General features: G+C 49.0%; 1 protein-coding gene across 1 annotated transcript in view; it reads left to right on the forward strand.

Moving 5' to 3' along the window:
* Positions 1–22,274, forward strand: part of ACAP3 (ArfGAP with coiled-coil, ankyrin repeat and PH domains 3) — a 153,070-nt gene that overhangs the window by 112,586 nt on the left and 18,210 nt on the right. Inside the window, exons 10-13 of the mRNA XM_014610109.3 lie at positions 3,260–3,271; positions 17,033–17,145; positions 21,012–21,063; positions 21,538–21,638. Coding sequence (XP_014465595.1) covers positions 3,260–3,271; positions 17,033–17,145; positions 21,012–21,063; positions 21,538–21,638 — 278 coding nt within the window. The remainder of the gene's footprint in view (positions 1–3,259; positions 3,272–17,032; positions 17,146–21,011; positions 21,064–21,537; positions 21,639–22,274) is intronic.

Below are 22,274 nucleotides of genomic sequence, written 5' to 3' on the forward strand. Positions count from 1 at the left end.
GAGGACACAGCTTCCTATCAGACAGGGAGAAGTGAGAGGTCGCAGCACCTCGGGAGGCCTGGCTGAGGCAGTCCTAACCAGCCCGGGAGTGCAGGGAGGGCAGCAGCTGCTGCAAAGAGGGGTTAGCGATGTGAGGGTAGTACCCCCGTGGGTGCGGAGATATGTCAGCATGGTTCAGCACCACGTGATCGGGCGTGAGACCCTGCTGCAGCTATGTTGCAAAGCTCAGTTTGAAATGGGGGTGCAGTGAGTGTCGGGGAGGTAGGTCGTAGCAAGTGAATATGGGGCGTTCACAGCCAAGACTATCCTAGTTTGCAGACTGGGAGCATGACCTGGGATTTTGAGCAGAAAGGAATCAGGACTCTTTTCCCAACTCTGTGACTGACCCATTTTAAACCCTCTACCTGCCTCAGTTTCCCCTACCCTGGGATGCTTCTTCCCCTCACTGGTGCCCATGTCTGGGAGATGCACTGAGGTCTCTGAGAGCATGGGGCTGTTCCCAGTGCATGTTATCACCATTCATTCCTGCATTAAAACAGTCTCAACAAGCAGGCCAAGACCGTGCCATGAAACTGCCTTTGGGCTTGGAGAGCAGTTGCAGCTAGAGTCTCTCCCCCTCCTGCTCTTGTCTCACACATTGTCTCCTTGCCCTTCTCTGCCTGCCCTTGGGTGAGTCGGAGTGAACTGGGAGGAGTGTCTGGTGAGGCCTGCAAGCTGCAGCTGCTGCAGAGGCGGCCCAGCCCTCCTGACGCTTCCCTCTCTGCTCACACATCTGTCCAGCCGGCTTCCTTCTTCCCCCCTGCCGCCTTTCCCCTCCGCCTTTCTCCACCAGGCAGCTCGCCTCACTGCCCAGCTCCACCAGATGGTCAGCGCCCCCTTTTAAATCAGCTAGCTGACAAATGCATGCATGGAGCCATTTGTTCCCTGAGGGCTGAGCCGACTTCAGGGCCCTTTCTTCATTCACATGGAGATCACAGTTAGCTTAATGGGTTGTGAGAAGGGGAGGCAGGCTGTACTGCCACATCTCACTTCCCTCCCGTAGGAGGGATTCCCAGCTTCCAGGGAGCTTTCTTGCTTGCTAATCAGATTTCTCTACACCCTGCCCAATGGAGCAGAGCACAGCTATTTAAGCCATGTCCTCCAGACAGATGCAGGGATTTGAGGCACCAAGCTGACTTTCACAATACGATTGCACGAGGGGTGGGGAGAAGGAGAAAGAGGGGTACATGTGGCAGTGGATGGATGGACGTGTTTGAAGTGAACCCCTTCAGCAGAGGACCCATCAGAAACTGGCATTCACTGTAAAAACTTCCTGCCTTTTTCAAAAGTTCACTCTCTCCCTTTACTCTCTACCTTTTCTCAGCACCTCCTATCTGCAGATTTCAGAGTCCTTCCCAGACATGGATTGCTAAGGCTGACAAAGTCTCTGTGAGCTGCCAGTCAACACGGGGCGACCCTAGAGATGCAGAAGTCTAAGTGACTAGTGCAGGGTCATGCACCGAGTCAGTGATGGGGAGGTCTGAATTCAAATGTGGCTGGACACCTGGGGGAAGCATCCTTCTTATGGCAAGGTCCTTCCCTGACTGGCCAGGACCTCAGAGGTCCATCTGATCGGAAAGACACCCCTTTCTAGCAGCTTCCAGTGTCTGCACAGATGTACTTTTGCCCCATAGCAAGCCAAAGGAAAAACAACCTATTTCCAACAGTATATGCACGGTTCCCCTGAGATTCCTGCTGGAGTGGTAGTTTGCTGTTGATTAAGAGGGAAGAATTCCCTCCCGGGACTTAACGAGTTCATTCTTTCCATTTTCCTTGGAAGTCTCCTTTCTGAGGGACAACTAGGATTATCCCTGTGACATGGCCAGAGCCCTGAGTGGCATGGCTTCAGAGGTAATTTCCCCCTGTGTGTTACCTGGATCAAAAGTAGCTAGCAGAACAGGGAATGATATGTAACAGGGAGAACATGGAGGTTGGGCCCATCCAGGTCATTATGTCTCCAAGGAGGAAGGGGGTGGAGGAGGTCCTTGGAGCAACGTTTCTAACACAAATCTGCTGTTTCCCTTGGAAGAGGTATAGCCAGGAGATTGCAGAGTTGTGGGGAGCCAGCAGGGTCTGCTTCTCTCTCACTCCCTGGGGCCCATGCAGATTGCTTCCTTTGCACTTCCCAGAGGTGTCTGAATGAAGATGCCCGGCTAAAACTGAGACAAAACTTGACATTGATTTTCTCCACGTGCGGGAGGAAGAGGGTCGTACAAGGCCTTTGGCAGGCAGGGAAGGGAGAGTGCAGGACGTATCTCCTGCAGAGGGGCCTCTTGAGGGACGTGTGAAGATGGAGTCCTGTCTTTTACTGCCCGAGCAAAGTCTGGGCTCTGTGCTTCCTGTAGTCCCAGAGCAGGCTGAACTGGAAAGACTTCACATGAACCAGGCATTTGAAGTGATACCATGCCAAAGTCTGCTTGATTTTATGGGTGTCTGAACGGCCCCATGGAAATCAGTGCATATGGCACATGTACCCCAGGGCGGTTGGAATCCCACTGGGCCATCTTCCATTCCCATTTGTATCAAAGTAATCCAGAGAAACTCATCTGCAGCCAGAGGAACATGGGACACAAGGCTGAAAGGCACCTTTAAGTTGTCAGATTCAGCCCTCAGCTGTTGCATCAGGGTTGTAGGCAACCATGTCATGTTTAGTGCCTGTTAGCTTTGATACAGCCCAGGCTGTTCCAGCTGGAAGAACTCCTGATTCGTGGCCTGCCAGCTATTGGTTCCAGTCTTGCACCAGGATTTTGGATAACTCATTCTCAACTAATTGTAGGGACAAAGGATCCCACAGGAAGGGATAAACCAGTCTGCCTCAGCCTCCATTTTCTTCTAGCAAAGGTTTCCTGTGGCCTTTTGCAGAGTATATAACATCTCCTGCCTTTGCAGCTAGTTCATTGCTCTGCAAGGCTAGGGAAAACCAAATCAGAAGCTGTTGCTTCATACTACTGCTGGAGCTTCAGGACTGACCTCCAAAAGCAGCTTCAGCCCTGCCTTTTGGATTTGCATTCACATATTCCTGGTCAGGTCCAAAATCAAATTTCCAAAATCAAATAGACCCGTCTGAGGCCTTCATGAGACACAGTTTTGGGGAAAATATGGCCCTTAAATCCTTTTACTCCTGAATGATGTCAAATGTGAACTGGGCAGAACTGTTAAGTAATGTGTTTTCTCTCTTCTTTTCTCTCTTCATCACCAATTATGGATGTGCCTCCTCCAGACTCTCCTGCAGGTAAGTACACATACGCTGTACTGTGGTGTCTTAAAGAGCTTGCTTGTTTCCTGTCATGAGCTGTAGAAATAGTTGCATACAGTCACATCTGTCTCCTGCTTTTGGAAAGATGCTGGCAATTGGATTTGATCATGGCCCTGCCCATCAGTGCACCAGCTCGTCACTTCTGGACACTTCATTTCCAAGGACAATTGCAGTTGAATTCAGTAGTTTCACCCTAATCCCTAGTGGACTTTCATTCTCTAAATAAAACATCCATGTGGGTTTATCTCTATTCCAACTTTTGAGTCATTTTGACTCAAAAGAGTTGGCATGCTGGCATAGCAGGGGAGCCCTGAGCAGGACTGAATTGAAGCTATGTACACTAGGCATCTATCTACATCTCTAATAGCTTTAAAAGTCTAACTGTGCCTGACCAAAGCGAGGTGTGCTGCGATTGAGGAATGAGGTGCATTGGGAGAGTTATAGGCCTGGAAGCTTTCCTAGCTGAGGGCTGAGGTGCCCTGAGAGGAACTTAGGACTGCAATGATGAATGATGTGGCTAGTCAGGACTGCAGAACAGGGTATAGAAGTATGGGCAAGGTTTGCATGGTACATACCCGTGCTCTTCCTGGGTCTCACCAGGCCTGCTCTATCTAGCATGTCCCACGAACACGAGAATTTTAGGAGTGGGGCATACAGGACCACAGTTGATGTGTTTTGCCCTGATAATGAAGGTCTTGCCTACAAAGTGGAGTAAGCTTCTTTCTACAGAGGTGGGTGCAGGAAGGGTGTCCACAAAAGGAGATAGTGCAGAGCAACTTGCTTCTCCTGATCTTCCCTCTCCAGAGGGATCGCAGGGCTCAGGACCATGGACACCTCCTCCTGCTCTTTTCACCTATGCCCACCAAGCCTCAGCTCTCCGGGTGACAGCGGAGGTAGCTGAAAGGCAGCAGTGTGTCTGTCTGCTTCTTCCTGCTGAGTGGAAGAGCGTCCTCAGTCACAAAAATCAATAATTAACCAGTCTAGGGCTCGCCCTGCTCTGCGTCAGCTGGAATTAGGAAGCATATCTTTCCCCATCCTTTTGCTCCACCGATCTCTCTGCTACAGCACGCGCTTCTGCCTCCGTCACCTTGTTGGCTCAATGCATTTTCTTTCACAAAAGAAACCTTGCAAACTACTCAAAAGGACAGGGTGGGCAAAGCAGCTGGTGGGTCTCCTGTCTGTGCTTGTGGAGCTCGGCAATCCTTAGGTACTGCTGCTTGTTGCCCATCAGGGTGTTTCAGGGAAGACTGATGGGCTTGGGCCCCAGGTATACCAGTGTGCCAGGGATATGGGGTGCAGTGCATGGGGAAACCTCAGTTTGCTAGCCGGGAAAGGCATCAGTCTACAGGCCCTATATCTGAGTCAAAATCCAGACTTAAGTTCAGCAAGGAGAATCCTTTCTGTGTTGTATATGCCTGACAAAGGGTGTGCACCACACTGGGGGGCTTGGTGCTGGAAGAGAAGTGAGCTTGGCCACAAGGCCCTTTCCTGTTCGTGAGCCATAGCACCTGCCATCATGGCCAGTGCCTGCATTTTGTCTGCCCTTGTACCCCCTCCTGGCACTAACATTGCAGAGAGCAGGCCCTGCACAAGACTTGCCATTGCTTATGGCAGCTCATCCTATCCCCTCAGTACAGGCAGATGAGCCAGTAAGGCTTTTTTCTTCTGGTGCACTCTGGTCCTCTTCCACAGGGGAAGACAACAGTGAGGCCAGGGAATTAAAGACCCTTTTCTGATGAGATTAAGGAAATGCCTTCAAAGTGAGATAATCTGCAGCCGAACTGAGTAGCAAAATGAGAGTGAGAAAGTCTGATGGCTCCTTTTAATCCACTGTGCAGCAGAGAAATTGGGCAGGATTTAACTTGGCAGCTTGCTGGCAGATGGTATTTGAGGGCTAGTCATTCTCTCCAGGGCCGGAGCTACAGCTACAGACCACTCAGAGTCCTGTGGCATTAGCAGGAATTGCCAAATGGAAAGCAGGACAACAGGTAACACACCAGGGGGGAAATCTGGTGATTAGAAGGATCCAAACTAGACCCCTTAGATCCTGGTTTTCCCTCCATATAGTTGGCCAAACTAAATTCCCAGATCCAAATGTGCTTTGTTCTCTAAGAAGGCTTGCGTGTGGTACTAAAATGGGTAGTTTCATCCTACCTCTGGTTTCCTCCTGCAGTTGGGGAAAGCCCAGATTGCTCACTTTGGAAATCAAACTACTGGAGGTGTGAACCTCAGCCCCTCACCCCAGTCCAAGTGAGAGAAGTTTGCATGGACAAACTTTGCTTAGTATCATCTTTATGGGTTGAGAAATCAAATTAGCTGCCTTTTAGCTGCGATGGGTCCAGCCCAGAGATCCAGTCCCTAAACTCCACCAGCAGCAGCAGGATTCAAAATGTGAATTTAGAAGCAGGTCCCTATTTTGCTTCCTTCTGAAGGTCCAGACTCATAGTCAGATGCAGTCCTGAGCACTGGAAACCCTGGCTTGATTTCCATAGCATGAGTCCATTCCTGGTTTTCTTTGAAAGCAACACGAGAGATGCGCTGGAAATATTCGTGCCATCTGGGCCCATTCAGAGTCAAACCTAGAAACCCCATTGTACCTGCCAGAACTTCCCTGTGGGCTGCAGGTGATGCTTCGGAGCTGCAGGAAACAGGAACGGATTCAAGAAATGTAGACAGCGGAGAAGCAGCAGCTGTGCAGGGCGTGGAGTTCATCGATCATTGCAGGTCCATCCAGGCAGTCGTGCAGACTGGTGCTCCTCGACAGGAACAAAACGTGGAGTGCTTTCTTGGCTTTCTTTTTGTAATGCTCTCTCTGGAGAACATCATGCCCCAGGAGCTGAAAGTGTAACAGAATTCGAAGGCTACTGACAAGTGTTTCCTGAGTATCGGCCTGTGCACATGCTCCTTTTGCCTAATTGCCCTATGGGAGGTAGGGGGGAGTGGAGAAAGGGAGGGGGGATTCATTTGTGAGCCTTCTGTTCCCTGGGGCATTACACAGGAGTGATGACTTCATCCAGTAGAGCACGGGGGGTCTCTCTAATGCAATGCATTTAAAATAAAGCACTTTGCACACAACTTCTCTGCTAGGGAAGTGCTGTGGGGTTACTAGGGGTCAGGCTTAAAGGTGGGGAGGAGGCAGTTATTCAACACCAGATCTCAATACACAGAATCATAGAAAATGAAGGTTGGAAGGGACCTCAGGAGGTCACATCTAGTCCAACCCCCAGCTCAAAGCAGGACCAGCCCCAACTAGATCATCCCAGCCAAGGCTTTGTCTAGCCGGGTCTTAAACCTCCAAGGATGGAGACTCCACAACCTCTCTGGGTAACCTGGTCCAGTGCTTCACTACTCTCCTAGTAAAGGGTTTTTTCTAATTTCTAACCTAAACCTCTCTTGCTGCAAATTGAGCCCATTGCTCCTTGTTCTGTCATCTGTCCCCACTGAGAACAGACCAGCTCCATCTTTTGAACCCCACTGCAGGGAGCTGAAGGCTGCTATTAAATTCCCTCTCAGTCTTCTCTTCTCCAGACTAAATAAGCCCAGCCTCTCCTCACAAGTCATGTCCCCCAGCCCCACAACCATTTTTGTTGCCCTTCACTGGACTCTCTCCAATTTGTCCACATCCTTTCTGTAGCGGGGGTGGAAACTGGACACAGAATTGCCCACTGCCTTAGCTTCTTATGCAGGTCGCCTTGTGATAAACAGTGGAACACCTCTACTGGAGCTTAGGATGGGTCATTCTCCCCATCCTGCACTGTTATAGGGAGCCACACAATGTTACCCCCATGCTGAGCTAGAGAGAAACCCCGGATCTGACAGCCCCAGCCCAGTGCTCACTCTGGGCAGACATGAGTTCCATTTTCAAGGCCACTGGTACCAGTAAGCTGGTGCCTGTGTATGCTTTGTGTGAAGGGACCAGCCTGTCTTCCTGGGCATTCGGGAAGTGCTGATAGCAGGTTGTGCTGAGAGTATTGTGGCTGTATTGGATGTAGATTTAAATGAGGTAGGGAATAGGATATGGCCTACAGTACACTTTATGATTTTGGTGCAGGAAACAGTCCAAAAATAGACCTTGGGCTGGCCTGGGTGTCGAGAGAGGGGTTTGTTCTCAGCTGTCACTGATTGCCATCCCCTGCTCTAACCAGCTCTGTTCCTCAGTTTCCCTACTCGGAAAGCAGAAAAGGTGATGCTTATCCACTTCTGTGCAAAGCTCTGATATCTGCAGATGAAGTGCAGTTAGAGGAGGCGGTTACTCCTGCATGTCTTTGCATATGCCATGCTTAGGCTTGGATGCAAGAGAAAAATAGGATGGCATCATACCATAAGAGCCTCCAAACACTGCAGCAATGCTGTTGGACACTGAGCTACAGCCAGCTGTGGAGCCTGTCTGATTTATTCCCCACCCTTCTGCAAAGCTTTGGGCACCCATGATTGCACTTCACACTGGAAAGATAAGCAGCAATATCATTTATCCCCCTCCTGGTACCTTCCCCAGCAATATAGTGCGAGGTGGGCTGTGGCAGGAGGAGCGGGAATCCAATCTTAAAATAATATGCTATGGGCCTCCCCTGGGGATGGCTTTAATGATGGTGCTGCACTAATTGAATTACCCATGAACAGCTTGGTGAGGCATAGAAAGTGGCCCATTAAGTACCCCATTTGCTTGCAGGAGCTGCTGTTTCAATTTAGGGTTCCCCCCACCCTCAAAAACATAGAAAACAGAAAAAAAATTCTCAGGGGCAGGGGAGAAATCGAGCATGGACCCCGGTTGTTTTCTTTTTGTTGTTATTCCAGTGCCTTTTCCCCATCCCTCTTCCCCTCCTCTCTCCAGGGGCATCTGTCACCTTTTGTGAGGAGTCCCAGGGTGGCTATCATTTCAAGCTGCCTTTGTTATTGTAACCATTGCCCTCCCTGCTACCCACCCCACCTCTCTGACAAGCTCCATTTGCTGTTTCACATCTTCCCTGAAAACAAGCCTGACTTAAACAGAAAGGATCCCAATAAAATGCAAGCACAGAGGGCGGGGAAGAGTCTGGATGCTTGTGGTTGGGAGCAAACCTTTTCAAACTTTCCAATATGGTAAGAAAAGAGAAGAGGAGAGCTTTGACAAGGGGCTGATGGGCTGCTCTGCATTTGCTGCGTGCACATGGGTGCGCAAGGGGAAAGTATGACATTTAAAGGAGAGCAGAGGCTGGGGACACAGTGTGATACTGCCCTGGCAGCTCTCTTGGGGCAGACTGGAGTTCAGATTTGTTTTAAGCCACAAGTAAAATGAATTTGTGCATTTTTTTCTTAAGCGTAATAAGTAATAAGCATAATTACCAGTCATAAGGAATTTTTGGCCCTGTCCCTAGTGCCCTTGGTTGGAGGGCCTCAAAGCACGCTGCAGCCTGGCAACCATCCTGCATAGAAGGGAAGACTTATTGCCATTCTCCATTTTACTGATGGGAAAACTGAGGCCCGGAGCGATTAAATGACTTGCCTGAATTTACAGAGCGAGTCCATGCCATAGAGCCAGGCCTCTTGTGTGCTCACCTGGTATGTTAACCATGAGCTTGTCCTCCTGTCCCCCCTCTCTAAGAAACTAAGAGTTACCCAGGTAGGATGAGAAAATAGGAAGTATATAGACATTGCCTTATAGCCTCTTAATTCACCTCCTGGCTGAAGGGCTGTGTGGGGAGCACATGCTGTCCCTCGCGTGGGTGAGGGCAGGCATCCACATCAGGGCAGTGCTGTCTGCTTGATTAAGTAGGGACAGTAACTAATAAACCAGTTGGCCATATGGCACTTTTAGCACGCCAGCATGCCAGGGCCCGGGCTGAGCATGCTAGCCTCCATGGGCCAATGGGTGGCTCCTCTTTCCTGGGGAGGGGTCCCGTGATTTGGGGCAGGGGGAACGTGGCTCCTTCCAGAAGCATGCCAAGTCCTTTGAAGCCTGGCTGCACTGAGGTCAAGGGACATAGGCTCCCCCTGTCAACTTTGCTCTGTCTTTGTTGGCTTCCCCCATCCCACAGTGACAGCTGTATGATAATTAGCCCTTGCTCTAAGCTGATTGACTGTGAATGGGAAGCACGAGGAGGGGCCAGGCAGGTGGTCCCTAGAGTCCAGCACGCTTCCCCCGCCCAGTGTCCCTGCTTTGACAGGAGCCAACGGCAGCGCTTGCAGCCACCCAAAAAAGGAGGAGGAGGGGAGAGGAGAAGGGAAGGGAAAAAAAAAGAATCCCTCCTTCCTTGCCTGCCAACCGCAGAGGCTGCTTTAGAGAGTGATCTAAGGAGACGCACACAGCAGCTCCCCACTCCTTTGGCTGGAGCATCAGAGCATCCCCCTCACAGCTGGCGGCATGAAGATTTTCGGCAGGCTCGAGTACCTCCTGGTAAGGAGCTTGGTCTGGAGGGGCATTTGGCTGAGGGAGAGAGCGTGCGGGAGCTTTGGAGAAGTTAGCGGTGTTAGCAGGACTGGTTCTCCCTGTGCCGGTGGGGGAGGCGAGTTAGTACTTTGGAGAATTGAATGGGTTTGGCACCCTGTGCACAATTTGAAGGTCTCTGAGCATCTTTCTCCCAGCCAGTTGGAGAGTGGGGGCTCCATGCCTCTGCAGGCAGGAATAGAAACAAAAGGGCTGTCAATTGGACTCTTCCAGGTCTGTCTGTGGATGCTGTATAGGAATGTGTTTGGCTGGGTTTGCCTGCAGAACCTGTCTGTGCTCACGGGGTCATGATGTCTGCAGTGTGTCTGCACAAAGAGGGGTTACAGAGACACAGGGATCATCACCTTTAGAAAGTGCTTTATTATTCATGTGTGTCTGGAGTGTGTATGTCCTTGTGCTCCTTTGTGAAAGGTGTCTGTGTGCATACATGCAGAATATGCAGAGCTATGTGATTTTACACGTAAAATGGGCATTTACGGCTACAAAATGCTCACACCTCATCTCGTAGTGACATGCAGAATCATGCATACTGCATTTAGTTGCACATGCCGTATATTATATACGGACACATGTCTGTGCAATGCAGCATGCATGACATAACTGTTACTTAGGAGAATCACTGAATGCTTTGCAAATAAAGAGGGTACTTTTGGGTAAAACTACTTTCTCACCTCTGAGGCAATGCACCGCAGGTGCTTTCTAGTTCCTATTGCTCAAATCATCATTAGTAAGGAGATTCGCTAATAAAGAGAACTTACACAAGCCCATTGGGGCGTATTTCCATCTCTGCAATAAAAAGCATGAAATGGTGAATATGATGATTAATTCCGAGCTCTTATACAGCACTTTTCATCCTAACAAAGGATGTCCGTATTGTCATTAGAATTCATGCAATGACAGCGGGGTGGGGGCATCGCTATAACATTGCGTGCTATTTTAGAGAAGGTCCCATCCTACAGCTCTCCTCTCCTCCAGATACTGCCCCTACCAGGACAGGGTGAGACCTTTTCTAGGGAACTATCAGTGAGTCTCTTACTTCACCAGCATGGAGTTGCCAGAGGTTCACAGCCTGGGCTCTTCCTTTGAAGAAGACTTGCCTGAAAGGGGCAAAGGGGATGTCTCTGCTCTTCATTTTACATCTGTTCACTTTAACTGGAGGTTTATTGAATTGGACTGGTCTCCTCTGCATGCATGGTTGGCGCTGCATAAGCAACTGAATGAACTTGTCTGCCACATCCAATGCAAAGCCCCTGCTGTGGATGCCTCCTGGATAGGGACAAGTGGATGCTTAAAGGGGCAGCTCTTGGAGGAACCTTTTCATTTCTTTTTCCCAGTGTCCTTTGCAAGTGACCGTGCCCTTGCTGGTTTTTCTGCCTTTTCATTTGCCAGTTTAAAAGTATCCTTATTGAGGCCTTTTTTCTATGTCCCTCTGGATGGGACTCTTGGAATTCGTTACCTCATTGTTGTTGCTTCAGCAGTATTCAATGAACTGCCATGGAAACCATTGTGATGTCATTTATTAAAAGCTATCAGTTCCCAGCCTCGAGAGTGTAAATTCAAAGCAATGGGGCTGGAAGGGGCAAGGGCCATGAGGTAGGCCCAGCGTGATTTATTGAAACTATGTGCAAGCAAAGAGAACAGAGGATGCCAGATCTACTTTCTTATTTTCGTGTGTGGCTGGTTTCTTTTCCTGTTGTGCGCTCCAAACGGTTGCCCTGGTAGCTACTTCGCCATTGCATAGACAATTGTAGGCAGATACTATTTGGAATGTGATACCCCGTTCACCGCCCGCAACCTCCCAGGCTGTTTCCCTGACTTAATGGTGATAGAAGATAAAACGGTGATACACCGTCAAGAAGCAGAGATGAGCATGGTGCAAACCGTGCCGGTGGAGCAATCAGTTTAAATTGTACTAAAAACTAGAGCAAGCTTGCCTGGTCCTCTCACACAGCAATGATGTTCAGGGGCTGACAAAAGACAGTCCATTAAAACCAAAGCTGATTCTCCTTCTAGGGCATGTGCAGTTAGGTAGGAGATGACCCCTGTAGATCCTGTAATATGAGCCTTTTGCCTTGCTCGTTCAGCCCCTTTAAACTCTCAGGAAGGTCACTCTGTGGGAACAGCTTGGTGGGGTTACCTATTCTTTCCCCCTCAGTGAGTCCCACAGGTGGGCTGCTTGGTTTGCAAAGAAAATGACTGATTTTTTTTCTCCCTTTCTCTCCCTTTTTCTACTTGGAGTAGAAATCTCCAGCCGGGTTTGTTGTATCCCCTCTGCTGAAGGGTTGGCTGAAGGGACTCCAGCCAGGGCTCTTTGACTTGTCCCCACAAGGCCAGCAGCAATAAATTCGTCTTTCAGTGAATGGTATCCAGGTTGTAGCTGTATTGGTCTAGAGGAAAAGGCAGTCAGGACTCACAGTAGAGATGATATCTATTATTAGCGACTAAAGACATTTTTTGCAAAAATCTTATTGGTTTAAGAATAGATATCATCTCTACAAATCCTGATTGTCTTTCAGTGAATAGCACACGTGAGGGTTAGACATAGAGAGCACATCTACATGAGATGTTTACTGTGGAGTGGACTAATTAGCTGCAGTAAATGTCTCAGCGCTTCTACACGCGCAGTGCTATTAGGCTGGAGAAAACTAATAAACTCCGCAGCAGGATAGTATGTGTAAATACAAGTACTATTCTACTGTGGAGTTTTTTACTCCACAGCAGCTCATGTGTAGATGTTGCCCTGGCTGGCTGGGGCACAAGGGTGCTTCAGTGTGGGGGCTGTCTGCCGGCTAGCACCATGCTGGAGCACCCCCGTGGCCCAGCCAGCCCCTCTGCAGCATGTTGGGCCAGGTTGGAGCAGCCCCAGGCTTGGCAGGCTGATCCCCGGGCCCCTTGCCAGCCAGGGCTGCTCCAACCTGGCTCAACATGCTGCAGTCCCGACCACATGTGTGAACACAGTATGTGGGAGCAATAAACTCCTGTGTAATAAATGCTGAGTCTTACAAGGAAAGGCTGAGGGGCATGGGACTCTTCAGCCTGGAGAAACGAAGGCTCAGGGGGGACTTGGTGGCAGCCTGTAAGTATGTAAGGGGTGTGCACTGGGAACCGGGAGAACATCTGTTCATCAGGGCACGCCAAGGGAAGACAAGGTGTAATGGTCACAAGCTCCAGGAAGACTGTTTTAGGCTGGACATGACAAAAAAACTTATTACCGTCTGAGTCCCCAGAGTCTGGAATAGACTTCCCCAGAAGTGATGCAAGCACCTACTCTGGACACCTTTAAGCAAAATAAACCTCTACCCTTGGAGGTTTATCTTGCTAGGATCATTTGACACCAGCAGCCTTTCATCAGCTTGACCCGATAATCTTGCGAGGTCCCTTCCAGCCCTAATATCTATGAAACCTATTAATTTTGCACGTGTACACATGCCCAGAGAAGGGCAAGTATGTCGGGTATAGTTTGCAGACCAACAATATATAGCTAGGGCTGCCCCATGGTGTTATTCAAACCCAACTCCTCCAGGGCCTGAAAAAGCTTTTCAGGGGCTTGAAAAAACTTTCCCTGCTGACTGCTGGGAAGACCCTGAGGATCAGCATTTGGGAACGCAACTTGGCCAGTTAGGCAGCTATTCTAGCAGCAATTCTTCCGTGTGAGCCCTGTTTCTCTGTCCCCTCTGCTTTCAGCGGCCGACATGCCGGGGTGAGGTAAAGCCATGAATGCACTGGAATCGGTTTTTAAAGCCTGTGCACAGAGCATCCCAGCTGATTTTCACTGTCAGATTTTTTTATATTGATTAACTTTAATTAATAATATTAGATTTTTAATAAAAGAGGAGTAAGGAGCTGAGAAAATGCTAGGGGCTTAGATCCAGCAGGGTTGCCCAGATGTTATGCTACCAAGTCTTGAACTGGAAGGGTTAAACCTCTCCTAAAGACAAAGGATTATTTTGCCTCTGCGTGTCTCTCCTAATGGACCTGACTTCCATTTTCTTCCGGCAGATAGCAATCAATCCTCTCTGATGCCATCTGTGACTGGAAGGGGTGTTTAACGCACCACGCAATCGAATTGTGCCTGGGTTACCTTCAGGTTATCCAAGCCGTTTCCAAAATGTCTCTGTTTTTCTCTGCCTTGTTGAGAAGGGGGAAATGATTCTTGTTTTGTTTTTGTTTTTTCTTTTTTGCAGGTAGGGAGGGGAATTCTGGATTTTCCCTTTTCTCCCACTACAGTATGGTATATAGCAATGTGCTCCCTTCTCAAAAACCGGAGTGGCTAAATGAAACATAGTCAGTGATACCTGTGGGATATGCACAAGGGTATGCTATCAGAGACGGTGTGGACAGGTGTTATCCCTCACATCTCTTCCTCTACTTAGATGTAGTTTGCAAATTCAGCTTATTGCTCCAGGGCCCATATGCTGCCTCTGCTGCCCTTGTGTATCTTGGCTGATGTCAGTGGAGCTTCCTGGGAATTTCACTGCTGCAACTTTGCAAAGAGTTTGTCCCACAGACTGTTCCTGATAAAGAAAAGGGGTTCGAAGAGAAAAAGGATTGTTGAACTAGTGCAGCCAGATATCTTTCTCCTTAGACATGTGCAGCTCTCAGTTTCCTATTAGTAGTGTACACACTATGTGTGTGTGTGTGTGTGTAACGCTCTAGACTGGTACAAGTCAGAGCTCTTTGGAAGGCAAGGAAGCTCTCTACATGCTGTTGATCATTTTGTGCCCGAATGCATGCTGTCGCCAATTTTTTTTCCGGACAGTTTTGTGGAACGATGTGCCGCACGATCTTGGCTCGAGCTAATTAAAACGGCACGAAGTGCCATTCGTATAAACAAACGCAGGGCTCAATTCACACCTGGGCTGATCCCAATTGACTTTTTTGTTGATTTACCCCCACGATGCATATGGCCCATCTGTTCTTGCCTTCATCAGCCAGGTTCTTTCCTTTCCTTTAACACGTGGTGTTTATCTGGGGGCAGCTGAAGAAGTCCTGCTAACATACAGGGTCCCCGGTTATAGCTCTTCTTGAAAGGGAAGCACTGCAGAGTGACTGCTTAAAGAGCATTTGCCGTCCATTGGGACGCTCCTCTGGTTGGGTGCTCGTGGTCGGATCCTGATCCCATTCACACCAGCCTCGAGCTGGAGCGATTCCACCGCCACCACTGGAGTCAGCTGGGGATTTGTGCTGCTTCGAGCAAGATCCCTCCTGCCTTTGTTTGCGATACGACGGAAAAGCAGCCACAAAGGAGACCGCATGGGATTTACCTCCTTTAATGGCAAGTAAATTTGAGGTTGAGTGGCCCTCTCTAATTGGAGCCTTACAGCATAGCTTCCCCTGGCTAATTGGGTGTCCTGCTGCCTTTTCAAGGAATGACTCAGGCTTGTCCCATTATATCTCCTCCTTCTCTATCAGTATTATTCTTATTATGACACCTCCCTGGCAAGCTGGCATCACCAAACATAGAAATAACTCATCCTAATGAGACTGAAGTGCATGTTGCCTAGCAACCCAGCCTCGCTGGGGTCTTTATATGCTGAGCTGGGAAAGGCACTTAAGCTAATGGTGCCACTTCTCACCATAGTGTGGTTGGTCCTGTGAATCAAGCAATGCAAGGAGAAATATTTGTGCGCGGGGGAAGCACCTGGAATTGGAGTACTTGATTATTGCAAAAGCCTTTTGCAGAAAGAGAGGTCTGCTTAGTGCTCCTGGGCGGTGGGGGAAGTCATTCAAAGTCCATGACCCGGTTTCCCATGGGCAGGAGACACGGTCCTCTCCAGGGAGCAGACCTTCCCATGTGTTCCTGTAGCCTTCTCCCTTCCTGGCTGTCCCCATTTGGGAGGACTGGTGTAACAGTGTCAAGCACAGAAAGCCAGCTCAGGTTGGTAGAGTAGCATGACACGGGGTAGAGAGAGATGTGATTGAGAAGCCCCTGTTTGCCTGGGAAATTAGAAATAGCATGGTGTGCTAAGGAATGAGTGAGTTACTATTTCCTTTATTCCTTTTTTTGCTGTGATCGGAGCCATAGGCGCTGGCAGGGCACACCATCACCAGAGAGATATACAGGGTACCTTCACTGAGCAGCACCCTGCTATCAGTTCCCTTCCAGCTGAAGATTGCATTTAGAGCTTGGAAATTTTCAGCCATTAAGAGATACCAACCCACCCAGCCTCTTTCCTTAACTGCTGGCATAACCACAGCCTTCTCTGGAGGAGGAGCAGTAGTTAACCACATTTACGTTGCTTCCTCTGAACAATAGACACAGCTAAGTCTATTGGAGTGAAAATTGCTAATGGCTCCCAGTGATGGTTGCAATCTGCTAAAGTGAGGGACTGCTGGAGTGGAGCGTCCTGTGAGGCATGGATTCTGCTGGGAGGGTTTTCAGGAGCATTGTGTGCAATACACCTGCCCAAGGACAGTGCTTTGTGGAGAATCCTTGTATAAAAATGCTGATGACTGTCTTCAGGAGAGGGTGCAGTTGTGCCGAAGCCTGGCTGGTCGGATTCTAACCCCAGAAAAAAAAATCATTTGGAGCTGCAACAAACTGACTGAGTCCAGTGCCCCACTGACAATTAGGGTGGCCAGGCAGTTGAAGGAAATCAGCCAAGCACAAATTATGGAAGGGGACATCCATCACCATGACTGCAAAGGACACTTGGATCGTATAAATATGCCTACTTCTCTTCTGTCCTGCCTGACCTCAGCTATTCCACTGCTTGGCTTTCACACGGCTGGCCCCGTGCACTGCATTCCTGCCCATGGAAGAGCACTTCTTGTTGCCTCAGTCCTGTAACCCTCTGCAATTCTAGCCAGGGCTCCTCAAGCCTGATGCGTATTGATATTCCAGTCCTGAATTGCCCAACGCTTTCCCACTATGTCTCACTTCCGACTTGAAGTGCTCTGTTTTTCAACCTCTGCCCCTCAGACTTCTGGACCACAGCAAGATGCCATTGTGATGATCATTGCTTAGTACCAAAATGGGAGTACTTTCACGATGCAAACTAGACGGCTTTGACGACAAAGGCACAGACCAGCAAATCCATTTTTTTCTAGTAACTTAGTCAGGGTTTGGAACTTAGGTCTCCAGAGGGAGACCCAAGTTAAACCATGTTAAACCACTAAGTCAACCAGAGGACCTTTTTCTATATGTTTTCTCTTGGGATATTATTCCTCCCAATCCTAACCCCAATGTGCTGCTGTGGCATCCAAATTTCCCATGTAGGTGGGAATTTTGATCATCCTCATCACCAGAGCTTCTTGTGGCATGGAGTGGTACCACTGTTGCACATGTTTTCTCAATCTGTTTAAATCTGCAGGACTTCTCCTATGATGACTCCAAGGTGGAATTCAACGTTGATGCCCCCAATGGAGTGGTGATGGAAGGCTACCTCTTCAAGAGAGCAAGCAATGCTTTCAAAACGTGGAACCGGTGAGTAATCAAGCATGATTCATTTGGTGGCTGGATGAGGGTTCTGGTTTTGGCTCAGGACTGGAAGGGCATCGAGCAGTGCCCGGCACTGATTTGGTACATCTCTCGTGAAATCTGCCTTTGTTGAGATGACTTCAGCAGCTCCAGGCCGATGAGCTTTTCAGTACAGGGATTTCCTACTGCTAAGTTGTGCTATTGCTTCACTTTGTGTGTGCTGAGCTTGTGGGATTTTGTGATATAAAGGCGGGGGGACGGGACGGGTCCTGCAATGCTGGCCTGTTACGGATAGAAATGACTAACCCCATTAAAAAGAACTAAATGTTTTATGTTTTGTAGGCTGTGAAAATAATTTGAAGGATAAACTGGCTTTTCCTGGCTTCTTAATGCTAAAAGGGTTCCCACTGAAAGTCAGGAAATCTTTCTTTTAGTATCACTTCCATATTTTCCCACTTTCCTCCAGTCCAGTGAAGTGTTACCACTGGAAGTGGCACATGGGACTACTTGCTTTCATCGGGACTAGCCTGTTTCTTTTTTACTGACAACTGGTATACTCCTAATGGGCTGGGCTTGAGAAACAAAAACCTGCCTGAGGTTCACTGCACCTTTGCAAAAGTCAGAAAGCATGACAGCGAGCACCGTCCTTGATGGGCCAGCTACCAGGCTCCACGCTTGGAAGGCAGGACACAAAGCAGCTGGAGTCAGGCCCCAGGAAAGCTGTACAGTTGTAACCATCAAGAGGAACATCTAACACAGCAGGATAAGCATGGCTTTCGAGAGCTGCTCGTATCAGACAGCCTTGCTTTGCAAGGCGATGAGAGGTGGGAGCCTGGAAATGTCAGCTGTGCAGCAAGGAGCAGAGATCTGCTCCCTCCGGGCGCTGACCCTTCTGCTAGTCCCTTATAAATATTTCAGATGATGGTTCATTTGAAATGCTAGCCTGCCTCCTACAGTAGAGCTCCTAGGGACCTTGGAGAAGTGCAGGCCAGAGTGGGGTTTCAGGTTCTTTCCTCGATTGATGTCAGTAAGCCTGACATCCCTTGGGCAAGGTACGGAGCCTCACTTGAACTGCTGCAAGTGAAAGTGGGGTTCAAGCTATCAGATTCTATTTCTAGCATGTGAAATCAGTGCCTCTTTGACCCCCAACTCTTGACATGGCAGTGTAATGGCAGGCTCCCGAGAGCGCGGGTTTCTGAGCACGATCAGGGGATATTCTGCAGTGAGGCAGAGATGTGTTGCTGCCCTGTTGGAGCAAACCAGAACATGCTGAACAGTCCTTGGCATGTGCATACACAGCCCACCCTTTCTCAGCCAGGAGGCGGCAAGTTGATGTCGTGCCTAGAGAGAGAAACGTTGTTCAGAGTCATTCCTTCCCTCTCCAGATCGTTACCCCAGACTCACACCGAGCCTGTCTTACAGAGTCCAGGATGGTTTGGTCCAATGTTTCTGCACCAAGGCTTTCCCATTTCCATGACATTCAAGTGCATTGTGTGCACCTCAGGGGCTCCTGAGGGACCTAAAGCCAAAGTGACATATTCCTGTGAGAACAGCTGCTCCCCGGAGATACTCAGCCCAGCGCTGCAGAGGTTTGCATATGGTGCTCGCGAGCCCATGATCTATAACTCCTCTGAGCCGCACCTCAGAACGATTCGTGGGTCAGCCCTCAGCATTTCTGATGTAAAGCTGGAGAAGGTACCCTAGACTTATCCCAAAGGCACCTTCTTCTGCAGGGAGCCAGGCTTTTGATTCTTTCTAATATACCTGACAAATCTGGGGTGAAAGTGGGATGCTTCAGCTATTCATAGCAATCTGTATCCCGCACATTCAAATTCAAGCTATTCGCAGCCATCTGCATTCTCCCTACACAGTCCAGCTATTCATAGTCTTCCATACCTCCACATCGCAGCTATTCACAGCCACAGCCCCGCTTCATCCCACCTACTTAGAGCCCTCCGCATCCCCCCCTCCCGCCCCATACGTAGAGAGATGTGACGGTGATTTCAGGAGCCCTGGGAAAAAAGCCCCTGCGAGAAACTGCAGATGCTTCCTCAGCCTGGCAAAGGGTGTTTGTGCCCGAAAGCTTGCAAAGAAGAATGTTTTCCATTATTTGAGTTGGTCTAATAAAAGATATCAGATTTGCCCAAAGCACTTTGTCTGCCGATGTCCTTAGACCGACACGGCTACAACCTCTATCCTGGAGTTCAGGATAAGAACCAGCACTGTATGCCAGTGCATGCCCTAAAGCTGTTGCCCCAGCCAGGAAATGCAAATGGAAAGAGACTCGGGACTGCAAGAAGTGGTATCCAGGCTCACAGTTTCAGAAAGCAGACTTCTGCTTGGCTTCCTGTGACAGAAAAGGTCCTGGAGGATACACCACTGCCACTGTCAGAGGGGATGGCTGTCACAACAGGGAGTGCAAAGAGCTGCAGATCCAAGCATATTCACAAGCTGATCAAAAGGGGCTACCAAGCAAGCGAAAAGGCCTCTCGTTACCTCCGTTCCTCTGATTCCTGGCAGACAGATCATCTTTTATTTATGTCACCTTTTATGTCTCTCTAACGTCTCTGCAAAGATAGAAATAGAAGTGTTGCTCGTTTTGTTTTCCCAGGAAAATGAATTCTTTTGCATGTTGAGGGCAAGGTGCAAATCTAAATGACGTTCAAATTCAAGGCTTTCTGACTCTTTCCTCACCCAGCTGCATGCCCATCCTTCATGGAACGTAGCCTCTCAGCTCCCTGCTTCCCAGAGAGATGACTTTATAGGGAGATCACAGGAATGGAGTGAGACCATCTGCATTATAATTCCTTACTTTGACATAGACTCAGACAAATCGGTTAGCTTCTGTGTGTGCCTTCATTTTTCCAGTGTAAGATGCTCGGAAATTCTGTGGTGGTGTGCGCTATTAGGGATGATAGGTGGGTGGATGGGTGGACTTCCATAACATGCTGATAAAATCCAGAAACATTTGGCCTGCCAAATCAAAGCTGTACCCTTGACTCAGTGATATTTCTCTGATGGTCCCTCCCTCTGTTATATAATGGATTTTGAAATTTTTGTGGACTTTTTAAGGAATATCCTGGATAACAATGATCAGAACTCTGTTGATTTTGGTGAAAGACAACTTCACCCCCCCAGAAAAGCCTAATTTCCTCTAATCTAAATGGTATCTAGGCTCTGGGGCAGTGACCTCACAGACGTCATCATGTGGGATACATAACTGAGGCAGTGACATCAGGGACAGAGCTACCCCGGAGATGGGGTAAGGCTGTGACTTTAGGGTTAGGGTTAAAGCCAGGGATTGGAACGCACATTCGGTGAGTCTGATTTGGGTGGAAATCAGACTGCTGGAAGTTTGTAGCAGATCATCCCTCACTCCTGTTTCAGCCAGTTCCCTGCTCCTAACGCAGCCATATACCACCCTAACATGACGCTTGCAGCCCCCTCCCTGGCTGTAATGTGGGCAGGGGGCCTACCTGGGTGGATATATTATATCCACAATATATATATATTGTGCAAACAATAAAGTATATGATTCTCTAACACTACCTCTTTCTCTCAAGCTGTCTTTCCTTTCTAGAAATGTATCCACAGACATATCTAGGACATGTGTCCCCATAGCATCTCAGTGCTAAATGCTGTCATTCGCTCATCTTGCAAAGCACTTTTTTGTTTTCAGAAGGATGGTGCTATAAAAATGCAAGGCTTCGTTACCCGGGTCATATCTTCCATGCTTCTTGAAATGAATGGCATTATTTTGCAAAAGCAGAGATGTCCTGTCCTTCAGGGGAAAGGTGGCTGCATCTCACCTTTTCACATTGTTACTAATCACTTGCTCTGATGCCTCTTCTTTCCTCCCTGTCTCTCCTCAGGAGGTGGTTCTCCATACAGAACAGCCAGCTGGTATACCAGAAGAAGCTAAAGGTCAGTGAGCTTGCCCCAGGTGACATGAGCAGATTAGTCATCTCATCTGATGCCCTGCTGTTTGGGGACGAGCAGGGGGCGGAGGATGAATTTGAGGCTCTGACAGCAAGCGTGGTCTGAAATTTCCACTCCGATATTTCTCTGCTCAGAACCCAAGCTGTTCCGGGAACCACATGGCAGGGATCAGTGGCTAAATCACTTTGGCATTGCTGCCTAACAGAGGAAATGAGTGGCCATGTTCCCAGGACCCCTGTTTCTTAAAAGTTCAGCTGATTGCTCTTTCTATTGGTTTCCCCCTGCACCTCTCTTTTTCACTCCTGGCATTGGAGATGCCATGAGAATACCTGTTCTTAGAGCATTTCCAGGATGGTCTGGAGACAAATGCAGCAGGAACTTGTGCTGCTGTGAAGTCTGGCATCCTGGGGTTGGAGAAAGTGCAGTCCGCAGACAGGTGCCCATTCTCTTTCTTTTTAGGATGTCCTCACGGTAGTGGTGGAAGACCTGCGTCTCTGTACTGTCAAGCCCTGTGAAGATATAGAAAGGAGGTTTTGCTTTGAGGTCGTCTCCCCTACCAAGTAAGTTTGGGGGCTTTCCCTGGCCATAGAACAAAGTAGTGTGATTAGGTGGGGAATTGTAGGGCATCTGGCAAGCAGACACTGGCCTGGCTTACAACTCACTGGGAGAGAGCAGGCTTCCTTGTGCTCCGAGTTGCTATTCTGCAAGGAAGAGGGATTGTCTGGAGAACCTAGAAGCAGCAACATTAGATGCAGGCCCCAGTCAGAGCGTTTGAATCTGCTTTTCTAAACCCAAGCCTGCACCTGAAAGGCTGAAAAGTTTGAAGTGGGCAAAGGGGTTGCAATCCAGGGCTTGTGAAATGCATAACTACATCTGGGTTTGGGCTCCAAACACCCCTAACTCCAAGAGGGTTAAACATCTGGTGCTCTGGCTCTATACTCATCACAGTAGGAATGAAGGGGTAATGCCATCCCTGCCTCCCTTGCACGGATCCAGCTAGTGAGGAGGAGCGGACACAATGCGGTGTGAAAGGGACTTTCTCCTGAGGTGCACCAGATTTTTGCTGGGAGAGACTGAGAGGTGCTTCTCGCCAAGTGGGGCAGGTGGAAAGGAGGGAGGCAGAGGAGTGCAAATGTCACCAGCTGTCACGCAGCGGTGTTTGGAGACAGCCCGTCAGACAGAGAGCAGCCAGTCCT

This window comes from Alligator mississippiensis, chromosome 13, assembly GCF_030867095.1.
Source record: "Alligator mississippiensis isolate rAllMis1 chromosome 13, rAllMis1, whole genome shotgun sequence".
NCBI classification, from domain to species: domain Eukaryota; kingdom Metazoa; phylum Chordata; order Crocodylia; family Alligatoridae; genus Alligator; species Alligator mississippiensis.